This window comes from Zymoseptoria tritici, chromosome 9 (assembly GCF_000219625.1).
Source record: "Zymoseptoria tritici IPO323 chromosome 9, whole genome shotgun sequence".
Classification (NCBI taxonomy): domain Eukaryota; kingdom Fungi; phylum Ascomycota; class Dothideomycetes; order Mycosphaerellales; family Mycosphaerellaceae; genus Zymoseptoria; species Zymoseptoria tritici.
In genome coordinates, this window is record NC_018210.1 from 1,242,982 (window position 1) to 1,256,068 (window position 13,087).

Consider the following 13,087-nt stretch of genomic DNA (forward strand, 5'->3'; position numbering starts at 1 on the left):
AGCAAGAGGAAAGGAGTGGACCAGTCACTTCGCCTGTCAGCAGACTGAAGATGGCTGTCTCGAGAGACAGGCTTCGGCAAACACTTAATGTAAATAGTATCGCAAGCGAACAGCGATATGATGAGAATGCTCAACAACACGCACGCCCTGAGCGTTCATGATCACACATTGCTATCAAGCTCTGCTCAACATGGCACCGTATCTACCTCCCATCGTCTTGACTTCCCTCGACTCCGACAGCGATACACTCCGACGCAGTCACCACCATTCTTCGCAATATTGACGGCTGAGAACTTCATTATCGTCCAGCCTTCTGATCCTACTGATCATCCAAAGTTGTCACAGCCTGGCAACGGTGGCAAATGGACAGCTCAACGCCGCAGGCTGCAGCGAAGTATCGTTCCAACGTCACCGCCCAAAGCGCCCGCAGCCCTGTCTAGATTACTCACGTACTGCCGAAGGCCGTCGGCGAGCACTGCGGTCTGCTGCTTACACGATGGCGTTGTTGATGCTCAAGCACAGCTCCCATTGTCTGGTGGGACCGAAGCTCTCACTTGCGGAATGTCCATCGGTTGAGCTTTCCCGGCCGACAGCACACAACTTGCTGTCCTCGTTCGTACCTGGCGGGTCCATGATCGCAAAGCTCTCAATCCTCTGCCAGTATTTGATCCGCCGGAACACCAATCTCGGCACCCACTGCCCTCACGACATCCTTGAGTGCCTTGCAAGCGGGCGAATCGCCAAAGTTGTCGAAAAAGCTCTCACCATAATCACAAGCCATACCGATCCTCGGATCCAGTGGCACCGCACCAAGAAATGGAATGCCCGTGTCCTTCGCTAGTTTCCGTCCGCCACCAGTCGTTGCACGGAAGATTTCCGACTGGTGTGTGCACTTTGGACAGACGAATCCGCTCATGTTCTCGACCAGTCCGAGTACTCGGATCCCGGCTTTGCGGCAGAAGTCGATTTCCTTGCGCACGTCCAGCAGACTGACTTCTTGCGGTGTGGTCACGATCACGGCTCCGTCGACACCGGATTCTTTGAGGTAGCTGTTCACGCTGAGGTGCTCGTCGGATGTGCCGGGAGGTGTGTCAACGAATAGATAGTCCATCTCTCCCCACTCCACGTCCTTGAGAAATTGCTTGATAAGTCCATTCTTCTTCGGTCCTCTCCAAATGACCGCATCATCTCGATTCGGCAGCATAAACTGCACACTCATCACGCCCAGATTGTCGCTGACCCAAACCGGCTCCCATCCCGTATTGGTGACATGAATCGTCTCAGCCTCAACGCCCATCATCTTCGGAATGCTGGGTCCACAGATATCCGTGTCCATTATACCGACCATGTTCTCGGGATTACTCGCAAACGCATGTGCGAGCATAGTGGTGAATGTGCTTTTGCCCACTCCGCCTTTGCCGCTCAGCACCAGAATTTTGTGCTTGACGCCGGCCAGTCGCTCTGTGATGACGGGAATGTCGGGATCGGGTCCTTTGGGCGCGGACGCGCATATGGCCTGGTTAGGACATCCCGCACATGCGTCTCCTTTGCCTGCATTTTGTGATTCTGGGCCTGGACAGTGCTCCGGTTCTGGTGCTACGAGGTTGGGAGCTTTCTTCAAGTTGGCCTCGAGGGCGTCATCTACATTTTGGATCGGTTCCTCCAAAGACGGCGCCATGACTTGTCAAGCAACCGCGAGCTGTTCGTCGGATGAGGTTGATATTGTTTAGTCGAAGTAGTGGAAGAAGTGTTGCTGATCTGCTATGTACTGAAGTGCTTGGTAATCGGTCGTAATCGGCCGAAATCGCCACTGGCCCCCACATTATCCCAACCAGAATCTAGATCTCTCCCATCTCCCCCTCTCTCCCGTAGCTTCACATGGAACATAAAGACATCACCCTGGCCTCCCTTGATCGCACGGCATCATGCTTTCCTGTGTAGCGCGGTTCGCCCGCACAACTGTCAAGTCGAGCAAGGGCAGCACATGCGTCGCTCAAAGTCGGTTCAAGTCGCACCTGGCTCCACCCTGGCTCCTCGATGATTACATTCCTCGATACCAACTTCTCACAAGTGTTCAAGAGTCCAAGAAACGCGCGTCTGCGTATGCTCATCTTCGCGAGTGTAACCTGTGTCCCAGACTTTGCGGTGTCAACAGGTATGAGAAGCGAGGGACTTGCCTGATAGGTATGTGTTGCAAGACGAGTCTTGCATTCTGTGCTTGAGTGTCGCGGCAACCATGGTCAATAGATTGACGCAGAGCAGGAGCTGATGTGTCTGTGAACACCATCGCACCGCATTTCGGTGAGGAGCCTTGTGTCCAAGGTCATCACGGCAGCGGATCTGTCTTCTTCTCGGGCTGCAATCTTCGATGTGTGTTTTGTCAAAACCATGACATTGCTCATCAACAGAACGGTTTCGACTTGACACCCGAACAACTCGGCGATTGGTATGTCAAGCTGCAAGACGTAGGCAATGTGCACAATATTAACCTCGTCACGCCTGAGCACGTTGTTCCACAAGTGGCTCTCTCCATACTTCATGCCAAAGACCGAGGCTTGAAGGTTCCAGTCATCTATAACACATCTTCTTTCGACTCGCTAGAGTCCATAAGGCTCATGGATGGTCTGGTGGACATCTACCTGGCCGACTTCAAAGTTTGGAATCCTGCTACGTCGAAACGATTGTTGAAAGCCGACAACTATGCCGATGTTGCGAAGGAGTCCATACAAGCAATGCACGCGCAAGTCGGCGACCTTTGCTTTACCTCGGACGGAATCGCAAAGAAGGGCGTTCTAGTTAGACACTTGGTCATGCCGGGTCTCGAAGAGGAAGGCAAGCACATTGTACGTTGGTTGGCCGAGAACGTCTCCAAAGATTTATACATCCACGTTATGGAGCAATACCATCCACGGGCGCACGTTGGCAAAGACCGAAGACAAACACGGTCCGGTCGTGCGAAGGACATCTTGTCGCAAACGGTAGAACCAGGCGGGTCGAAAGCTAACGCCATCGTGGAAAACCAGATCAAAAGATATCAGGACATTAACAGAGCTGTCAAGCCGGAAGAGGTCGATGGCGTCAAGAGTGTCGCAGTAAAATGTGGCCTCCGCGTGCTAGAGGCTGATGAGGCTGCAGAATCGTCCGCGTGGCGATTGTGAAGCGAAATGACCTCGTTTGGGACGCAGTACATTCTCTTTACATGCGACGCAAATGCCGACAATGGTGGTCTGGACCGATCTCGGCTGGTGTGGCACAAGATTTGTGACGAGGCGAGATGACAGCGCTTACCGTGGTGCGTTTCATGCGCTGCAGATGCAGCATCCCCGATTGAGGTTCTGTCTCCACATGATTCGGGAGCCGACTTGACGGATATGACGATGTGGACTTCCCTTCTTGAGCGCATGGCACTTTCAGGACCCATCGACCGGATTTGCTCGAGTCTCTTTGTTGCGTGGGCGGCGCACCCGAGAGTTCCCAGCGACCAGAAACCATCATGCCGTGTGTATTTTCCGGCGTGAATATAGGAGGGAACAGGTCCAACGAGCTCGGGTCCATGTCACTTATACTCGGCGTCGGCATTCTTATGACTGGCTCTCTATGACTTCACAGAGCCGACAGGCCAGCCTTGAACATGCGGCGCTATCTTGTGTCGATGGCTGTCTTTGTTCGTTCACTTGGCGCGACTCAGATCGGGTCCGCAATTTCCGCGCGTCAAAGAACCTCTTTCACGATGCATGGCCGCTCCCGCAGCTTCGTTCCGAGCGGACAGGGCTCATCTGACTTGCTTGTTGTGCTCAGGACTGCCCGCAAAGCACGCATATCAATCAAAAACAACTGTTTGCGCTCTTGCATGTCCGGCTCGTCGACCAGACTCATTCATCACTACGAGCCGGGCTCCTACATCCTCTTTGATATTCGCGACAACTGTGTGCGAAATGTCGGTATATCTGATGGGATCACACATGCTGGGCCTTCTGTACGAACAGCACCGTAACTACAATGACCAACTTGCACTGAATCATCAGTCCCTTGGCAAACTCTACAGCAAACTCGCAAAAGCCGAAAAAGTACTTGCAGAGCAGAAAGATCCACCGATGAACAGGGTGAACAGAAAGAAGTGGCAGTATACCAAAGCTTTGACGAAGAAGAATATTGAAAACTTGGACTTTCGATCAACAATGCTCCAGGACAACATTCGACAATGCAACGATCTGATCGCTTCTGAGGAGCATCAAGGATCGTGTCGAACTGCCGAATCGGAATCGTGGTCGACCCATTATCCATCAACGCCCTATCCATTCTCGCCTTTCACCCCAGGGGCGTATTCGCACTGGCCTTCGATCTCCCAAGGATCATCCTCCACAGAGCAGGAGTGCCAGCCGCAATACTGGGACTTATCGATGATACCAGAGCGTCGGCCTCTCTCTCCGCATTCATCCTTGAACGATAGTGGCTATTACGAACCACCAGCCGTTGCGCTGAGAGTTGACGAGGATCCCAGCGGCGGGTCAACTCACGTTTATGCTCATGAGCTCATGTCACCCATGTTTGCCTCTACGAGATCTATTGCCGCCGCTGTTGAACCCGAGCGGAACAAAGTCTCCGAAGTTCGAGCACCAACGTCGCCGACAAAGTCAGGCGCCAGTCAACACAAGCGATGTTTCTCGGCGGACAATCCCACTTCCTTTACAGCAGAGAGTCATGCTTCGACGCCATCGAAGAAACGAGGCGTCAGCGTTGGACCAGCAGCGACCTCTCCTGCAAGACAAGCCCGAGGCTGAAATTTCTGGAGGGACGGATCGCAGGCTTTGTCTAAAATTTGGTCATGGTAGATCCTGAATGCAAACCGATCTGTCATTATTGACCATCCCTGTCAGTGCATGACCGGCCTTTAGGCCGCCTTGGCACGAACGCCTTGTCTTTCTGCGATTGTTCTCCACTCTCACGTCCAGTGCATCAAAAGTCTACAAGGCACTCGAAATCAGCATAGCACGTCACAAGTAAGGTACATTCCTGTCGATCGAACGGTGACCGTTGTGATGGCGGAAAGCCAGCTAGCGCTTTTTTAACGCCTGCCCAACGACACGTCACTTTTCCACCTCTTCCTTCACACTCACGCAGTGGCCTTTCACTTTACGATGCAAGTATCCGCTCCGAGCTCATCCGGTAACCGAATATTCTCCCGCTGATGATGGAAGGACATCAGACCCGGAGACCAGGATGCCACCCACCCGAGGACCGTTTCTTCTCATCTTTGTGCAACGTCGGCTGCAGGAGAGGCGCATACGTACCGCTGAGAGCGGACCCGGCGGCGTTTGCTCACATACTGACGCAGTAGTACGACCGGCCCGCTGTCACCGCTCGGCGGTCCGCCCTACTCAAGACTGCAATGATCGGAGCTTGACCGCATCGTAGATCAGATACATCCATGGAGTCCACCAGGTGCCTGGATCCCACATCCGCCGTTCCATCATCAGTGGGCGCGAATCCCCATTTCCGTATCTGTACCTCGTGCTGCGATGGATCTGACGGATAGACGCAGGCCTGTGCTGTTCTGCATCTTCGCGATCCCGTCTGAAACCCTCGTGCTGCTGAACCCAGTCGGCATAGCGGCTCTGCGACACGATACGCTCACACAGGTCTCCATCGATGTCTCAAACTCACAATACATCCGCATTGTGCGTCTCGACTTGGACAGCTGCAGTGCGCAGCTCGTGTCCCTTGACGGAACAATGCGCCGCACTCTCCGGTCGGCTCGCGGTAAACTCGTGGACCACAAGCTTGGTGCCTCGTGGGTAACGCTTCTGTATACATGCAGTGGGTCTCGTCACAATTCCTCTGTTCCTTGGTTCCTTGGTACGCTTGACAGCCTCTCGATGAGCTCCACTTCTGCTCCGTGTTGCTGGTAATTTGGTATGCTACCTTAATTCTTCCTTGCCTGCAGACATCCCTGTCGTACATTGTAGCAAACCGTCAAGAGGGACAGTATATATCCTGTCTCGCGTCATCCGGAACATACAGGACACAGAATTTATTGGTCGTCCGCAGACGACATCTAAAGGGCGAATTCGTCCCTCATTCTTTTTGCAATTCACGTCCTTCTTCGCTCCGTCACTCATTACCCGTCTTGTTTGCCTCGAATAGAGTTGATTGCGTTTGAAGGAGCCATTCACGTCGCGTATCCTCGCCGCAAGATACATTCCGCCGTGCCAGATGGCAACGTCACCAACAGGATCAACGGGTCGCTGTACGAGTCCGATGCGCAACCCAATGCGCAGTCCAATGTCCAATCCGTCTCGACCCGCCGATATGCGCAGAACATCGCCTTCGCCGTCGGTGGAATCTCTCAGCTCGTCCGAGAGCAGCGACACCAGCCACGAGACTCAACAATCCCGTCGCCAGCGGAAACGAAATCGTCAACCTTCAGACCGAGTTTTGTTCCAGATAGCGGTGCGCACCCCTCTGCCCTCTCCAACAACATCTCGGAAATCATCTCTTCGAACACCGCCCGGCTCGCCGAAACTCAGCCAACGATCAGACGTACCACCACCATCACCTGCCAGCTCGGTCGAGTCCCTCCCCCTGACCCAGCCTCGGACCACAAGACCGAAAAGTCTGCCTGCGTATGCTTCCAATCCGCAGCTGCGGATCCGTGCACTGGACGATGATGAAACCTCGCGCATTCCGCCCGTGCCTCATTCAAATCAACATGAAAGTCAACATGACCCATGGCGACTCCCCCCTCTGCACTCCAACCCCGTGAGCAGAAGCGCATCCCATCGCTCAATGGCTATCCGCCCCAAGCCGAGTCTGACGCTCAATCGTCTGTCCAGTCTCGACACCTTCATCCACTACCGCGAAGAGAAGGCCGACTGGAAGCGGGAGTCGCTCACCGTGCAACCGACGCTCGTCGAGTCAGCTGAGCCCAACCACCGGACCGGACGCACACGTGAGTCCGAACCGGCCACGATCTCTGAATGGAGTTCCGCAACAGAAGTCGAGTCTCAAAGCGAGCCCGACGAGCAAATCGTCATGACGACTGCGCCAACCGTCCTCGACACTCAACCCGAACCCGATGAAGCCCTCGTGCGGCAGAAGAGCATGCGCGCCAGTCGCTTCCGCCACATCTCGGCGGAAGTTGGCTTCTGCTTCACCATCGCCATGACCCAGTTCCTCGCCGAGTACCTCATCACGGGCTTCGCCATCGAGCTCCCTCGAATCGTCGCACGGATCGGCGCAGAAGATGGCGCGGGCTCGATGGGCACGTTCTGGCCGGCGTCACTGCTGTCTCTCATCCTCAGCGCTACGCTGTTGATCTTTGCCAGGATCAGCGATATGTACGGCGGGTATCTGCCGTTCATGTTCGGTGTTACGTGGCTTTTCATCTGGACTTCGGTGGCGGGCTTTGCGAATTCTCTGACCTTGCTTGATGTCTCCCGCGCAATGCAGGGGCTTGCGATTGCGGCGTTTGTACCCTCAACCTTCGCCATGATTGGCAGTATCTACAGCGATGGACCTCGTAAGAATTTCGTGCTTGGAATGTACGCCGGCTTTGCGCCACTGGGGTTCTTCGGTGGATTTCTGGCTGCTGGTGCCTTGCCCGAGGACTCGCCTGGCTGGTATTTCTGGATTGCAGCGGCGATCTCCTTCATCACTGTCGTTACGGCGTACTTAACCGTTCCTCGGGATGCGGCAGACAGAGAAGCGATGGACCTCAAGATGGACTGGGCCGGAGCTATACTCATCACAGGTGGCTTGATTCTGGTCGCTTACGCTCTGGCCGTCGAGCCATACGCCAGTGAGCTCGACTCGTCCAGGACCGGTTGGAGCTACCCGATGGTGCTTGGGCCATTAATCTCTGGCATGTTCGCTCTCGGTGCAGCGTTCTACGTCGAAGGCTGGGTTGCAAGATGTCCTCTCCTTCCATTCAGCTTCTTCAGGCCGAAAAGCGTGAAGGCATTCTCCTTCGCCTGCCTCTGCTTCTACGCCTCCTACGGCGTTTGGTTGTACGAGTCAGCAAAGGTCCTCCAGAGCCCTTACGCTACCGGAACAGAGCATGGTATCCAAGGAGTGACCCTCGCACTGTGGTACGTTCCTACTGCACTGGGTGGTCTTCTCCTCTGCATGGTCGGCGGCGCACTTCTTCACATCGTCCCGATCTTGCTTCTCCTGTTCATCTCCGGCCTCGCTTGGATCGGAGCACCTCTCCTCCTGGCTCTCTGCCCCATTCCAATGAACTACTGGGCCTTCGTCATGCCATCCATGCTCTGCGCCACAGCCGGGATCGACCTCACATTCACCATCTCAGTTGTGTTCCTCTCCGCCGTGCAGCCTCTCAAACACCAAGGTCTGGCTGGAGCCGTGTCTTCGATTCTGGTGAACCTGGCCATGTCTTTCTCGTTGTCGATCTCAGAGATCGTGTCCATCAAAGCGAAGAGCACGGTCGCAATGCCAGATCGCGCATCAGCTGAGTGGGCCGCCATGGATGACGTCCGAACGCATCGAGGCTCTCAGGCAGCATTCATCTACGCTGCTGCCTCCGCGGGCCTTGGTCTTATCGTATGCATTCTCTTTGTGAGGATCTCCAGGTCTCGTGTCAACACGAAGCCGGTGGATGAAGAGTGTCCAAGGGAAAAGAACTCGAGGCCGGTGTCATCTGAGGCGCCAACCTTGACCGAAAGAGAGTCGTGAAAGTAAGTTCTCGGCGTATTGCCAGGGCGGAAGTGAGGTTTCGCAATTCATGTTGAGCGACAGGGCAATTTCATAAGTTGGACGGCGAAAAGTGATTTTCAGCATAGCGATGCGCATTTGGTTCTTGGGAATTTTCGCATACACTTTGGTTGAACATAGATGGGGAAAAAACTGCCGCGAGGCACGGTTGGAGTTGGTCTGGAACATCTGTCAGCTCAGCGCTCAGATACCCTGTATGATTACTACTGTAGACATCTCGGCAACTCAGCCAAACTCACATGTTTCCTTGCAGTCGGTCTGCTCGGTCTCACGGTCATAATGTCCACCTGCAAAGCATAACACCTCAGTCTCCCAAAACGCCTTGCTAAATCAAACCCAAACATCGTCCCATCTCGCCGTCTGCGGGCCCACAATCCTAAGCTACATCCACCATTCCCCTCACGACCCATCAGCATCAGCAATCTCCTGCTGCAGCACAATCGAATACACACTCGCTTTCAATAGCGTAAACACAGTCGTCGTCTTCCTCTCCAAACCCCTCAACGAATCCAGAATCTCCGCCGAAGGGTTCGCTGCTAGATCCGCGAGAACTGCGCCAAGCTTCACTCTACATCAGCATCGGAACCACCACAGAGACGACTCCCATCAAAAATTACTGGATCATACTCACGTCGTCCAAATTTCCGACTAGTTTGGCGTACTCGTCTAGCACTTCTTGTTCGAGTGGTGAGAGGGAGTCTTCGCCTTGCTGTGCTTCGCGGCGGGCGGCAGCCGTGGAAGCTTGTTGGGATGCGAAGTTTTGGTGGTCCATTTTGCAAGAACGTCGTGGCGAATCCTCTGCCAAAAAAATAGATCGGTGGAGAAGTGGTGTGGACAGTCGAAGCCAAGATAATGTTGCGGCGGAAGCAGCTTCTTCGTGGATTTCGGGCCAGGGATCGAGATCGGTGCCGAGTTGCTTGCTCGATGACTTGTCCTTGAACTGCGTGTGTCCTCGTCAGCGCGTCGCAGAGAAAAGAGTCGAGAATATCGTTGTTGTTGTATACCGCAAGATGCGGTTGAAAGACGTGAAGTTGAAAGCGGCGCGCCTTCCGAAATCCTTGGCGCGTTTTGGTCAACGCGCGATGAGCTTCGCAGAAATGTGTGGACGACGATCACAGCAACGACCACGAGAGAATTCTGGTAGGAACATCGATGAGTGAGTGCAAAAGGAGTGTCATGATCGCTCATATCTCAGTTTCCATCTATTCATAAGTAGTAACGACAACCCAAAAAGCAACGCTCGCTTTCGTTCCCAGCCATTTATTCCCGCTTTCGTGAAAGTGGATAAAGATAGTATTCCCACAACAGCATTATCTTCGAGATCACTCGGATTCGCTTCAATCTCGTCTGCTCAAGTTCAGTGCTGCCACTCCTCGTCTGCTCTCCTCTGACCCGTCGTAGAGCGCCATCCATGACACTATCGATGTCCGTTCTCTCCTTGATGCTGAGGCCCTTGCTCGTCTCCGTCATGATGCAAAGTCACGCTGTTGAACTCCTCAAACGGATCTGCGATTTCACCGCCAGGTGTCTCCAGCCCTGAATCTAGTGGCACGCCCTTCATCTTGCTCGCCGCCACACCGAAGCCCTTGTTTGCTCCATTGCCCAAGTCTACCGACGCGGACTCTTTGACGTTGCGGAAGTTGATCGTGTCGATTCCACGACCTTGATTGGGAATGATCGGTGGTTTGGAGTGCCGTAGGAGTGCCCAGGATGTAGTGCGGAAGAATGGGTGAGTTTTCACGTCGGAGGCGCCGGCGCGGGAGCCAAGACGGCGAAGTTCGTCTTTGATGAGAAGTTTGCGGATGAGAGATTTGCAGAGGCTGGAAGAGGTGGTGTGTCAGTACATGTCAACGCAACTGGGTCAGTTTGGGACTCACTTGGAGATGTTCGGCGAGCCGGAGCCCTCAGGGAAGGGCACGTCGTCCCTCAAGATATTCGCGAATGTGGCGTTCCGGTTCTTTCCTTTAAAGGGTGTTGTGCCGAACAGCATTTCGTAGACGAGAATTCCTAGCGTCCACCAGTCCACGGCACTTGTGTGGCCGCAGCCTTTGATCACCTCCGGAGCGATGTACTCCTCAGTGCCGACGAAGGAGTTGGTTCGGAAGTTGGCAATACAACTTTTTGTGTCGATCGTGGGCATGTTGCTGAGTGTGGGATTGCTGGAAATGCCTCCACTGGCGTTGCGACCTCCTGCTAGGATCATGCCAGGAACACCACCGCCATCGGACTGTTTTGACAAATCAAAATCTGACAACATGATGTGGCCAGACTGATGAAGGAGGATATCTGCAGTGAAGAATTGTCAGCGTGAAGAACACCAATACCGCCTGTCGATATACTCACTCTCTGGCTTGAGATCTCGGTAGATGAAGCCCATCAAATGAAGATACTCGAGAGCCGCCGTGACTTCAGCGGCATAGAATCTTGCGGCATCCTCGTCCACGCATTTGTTCGGTCTGGTTTGCAAAGCTCGGAAGAATTCTCCTCCGCTGCAGTATTCCATGCATAGGTATAAATGATCCTCGGATTGAAAGGAGTGGTAGAGCGTCACAATGAAAGGATGATTGCTCGTGGCCAGGATTTCCTGCTCGGCGAGAGCTCGCTTGATCTTGTTGCGCTTGATCATCTCCTTCTTCGAGAGGACTGTCCACATGTCAGTACTATCATCATCTCAAAGTATGTGTATGGTGCTCACCCTTCATAGCGTATAATCTCGAGCTCTTCTTCTCCCTCACCAAGTACACCTTACCAACATCTCCTTTTCCAATCAGCTTGATCTTGTCAAAACTGCTAGGTCCCACCTCCACATTCCGGACTTTAATGCTGTTACTACTGTATGTCCGTCTGAAGGCGATGCTGTTCCGCAGCTTGCCAGGTGTGATGGCGCCGTCAATCCCAGGGATCGCTAGTAAGCTGTCATTTTGTGGCAGCGTTTCCACCATGCTTAGCGCGCTGGAATTACTGTGTTGTCCAATGCCGTTGATCTTGGGGAGTGGTGTTGCATCATCCTCGGCTGACGACTGTGGTCTGCTGCCGCTTCCTTTCGATTTGAACAAGCCTTGTGCACTGGGAGCACTGGCCACTCTCCGCAACTTCCTCGCGAACTCTTCCTTGCCTGTATTTCCTCCACCATTTTGTGCATCGCCTGGAGCGGCTTTCTTCGCCATTGTTGGTGAGTCCGGAGGCGTTCCGGGTATGCTGCTGTCATCATGATGCCGCAGAGCCGGTGGGCCCTGATGTTGAAAGTATGGGTTGGCGTGTGCTGTCGGGCTCATTCCATCATCCAGCTGATTGCCTTCGGAGGCTACGGTTGTACTTCTATTACGACCGATGTGCGGGATGAAGCGGCTGTTTCGGAGGGAGGATTTGTTCTGTGATGGTGGAGGTGTAAGATTGCCATCTTGCTGACCATCGCCCAAGGAGCCCTTTTCCGAGGAGGGATTGGACGCCTCGTGCTTGCTGCTGCTGATGCGGAAAAAGTTCTTGATCTTCTGACCGGCGGAGTTGTGCACCTTGCCGTTGCTGTTGATACTGGCGCCGGAAAAGACGCGCTTCCCAGAGTCGGTAGTTGTGCCGGGCATTGTATCGTTGTCGCCTCACATTTCCGTCCCCAAGAGCCGGCCGAGTGGTCAGGTTTGAAAGGGTGGACTGGTGACGAGGATCGTGAAGGTGCGCAAGCACACCAGGCGCAGGAGGAGGTCGGTGAAATCGGTGGTCGGTGCGAGCGATCTGAAGGAGCGAGGACAGGCGGATGCCGGTATGAGGTGGAGTTCGAGGTTGACCAGGGTTGGTAGGACGGCTACGTAGCCAAAGAAATGGGTGAAGGGACGGCTCGGAAAGACTACTATTTTTAAGCGGGTGATTGCTTGAAGAAGCCGTGATCCGCGTGAATGGGCGGTGGTCGACACAGAGGTGGTCGATGTATTCCGGCGGTCACGTGGAGCATCGATGCAGCAGGAGTAGCAGTGTACAATGAGGTGAAGTGGTATATGCAGACCGGCGTGGGATGAACGAGTGAATCTGGAATCTCGAGGTGCTTGCGCTCTGCTAGAGTAAGCAGATGCCGCTTGCCGGGCCGCCCTTGCCAAGCGAGACAAGGCGGGGCAGGGTTGAGGCGAACTCTCTCTCTGCAGATCCTCCAAACTCTCTCTCTCCGCAACGATGAGAGATCAGTGTTGCAAGACAGCTCTCCCTGCTGTCCGGTGACTTAGGCAAGATCGGACTATGTCTAAAGATTGTATTGAACTTTTGGTAGCTAAGCTGCGTCGCGAGTGAAGCAGGAGCGCGGGAGCTGGCGAAAGCAGATCTCCGTCGAACCAAGAAGGAGCACGCTCATGAAAAGCACTTCGAGCAATCG

General features: G+C 54.1%; 5 protein-coding genes across 5 annotated transcripts; 2 read left to right on the forward strand and 3 right to left on the reverse strand.

The window, feature by feature from the left end:
- Positions 1-15: 15 nt before the first annotated feature.
- On the reverse strand, positions 16-1,688 carry MYCGRDRAFT_62484 (Fe-S cluster assembly factor NBP35; the record flags this gene model as incomplete). The annotated part of the gene is made up of 1 exon (XM_003849623.1): positions 16-1,688. The coding sequence occupies one exon, from the start codon at positions 1,676-1,678 to the stop codon at positions 647-649; it is 1,032 nt and encodes a 343-aa protein (XP_003849671.1).
- A 237-nt stretch (positions 1,689-1,925) lies between these two features.
- On the forward strand, positions 1,926-3,158 carry MYCGRDRAFT_47143 (uncharacterized protein; the record flags this gene model as incomplete). Its single annotated transcript, XM_003849385.1, has 3 exons — positions 1,926-2,190; positions 2,266-2,949; positions 3,001-3,158. The coding sequence occupies 3 exons, from the start codon at positions 1,926-1,928 to the stop codon at positions 3,156-3,158; spliced, it is 1,107 nt and encodes a 368-aa protein (XP_003849433.1).
- A 3,874-nt stretch (positions 3,159-7,032) lies between these two features.
- MYCGRDRAFT_47640 (putative major facilitator superfamily transporter) lies at positions 7,033-8,691 on the forward strand (the record flags this gene model as incomplete). Its single annotated transcript, XM_003849386.1, has 1 exon — positions 7,033-8,691. One exon carries the CDS (start codon positions 7,033-7,035, stop codon positions 8,689-8,691), a length of 1,659 nt encoding a protein of 552 aa, XP_003849434.1.
- A 438-nt stretch (positions 8,692-9,129) lies between these two features.
- Positions 9,130-9,502, reverse strand: MYCGRDRAFT_47293 (uncharacterized protein; the record flags this gene model as incomplete). The annotated part of the gene is made up of 2 exons (XM_003849622.1): positions 9,130-9,291; positions 9,362-9,502. 2 exons carry the CDS (start codon positions 9,500-9,502, stop codon positions 9,130-9,132), a joined length of 303 nt encoding a protein of 100 aa, XP_003849670.1.
- Positions 9,503-9,908: 406 nt separating this feature from the next.
- Positions 9,909-12,071, reverse strand: MYCGRDRAFT_62487 (uncharacterized protein; the record flags this gene model as incomplete). Its single annotated transcript, XM_003849621.1, has 4 exons — positions 9,909-10,550; positions 10,608-11,016; positions 11,074-11,373; positions 11,426-12,071. 4 exons carry the CDS (start codon positions 12,003-12,005, stop codon positions 10,148-10,150), a joined length of 1,692 nt encoding a protein of 563 aa, XP_003849669.1.
- Positions 12,072-13,087: the final 1,016 nt, after the last annotated feature.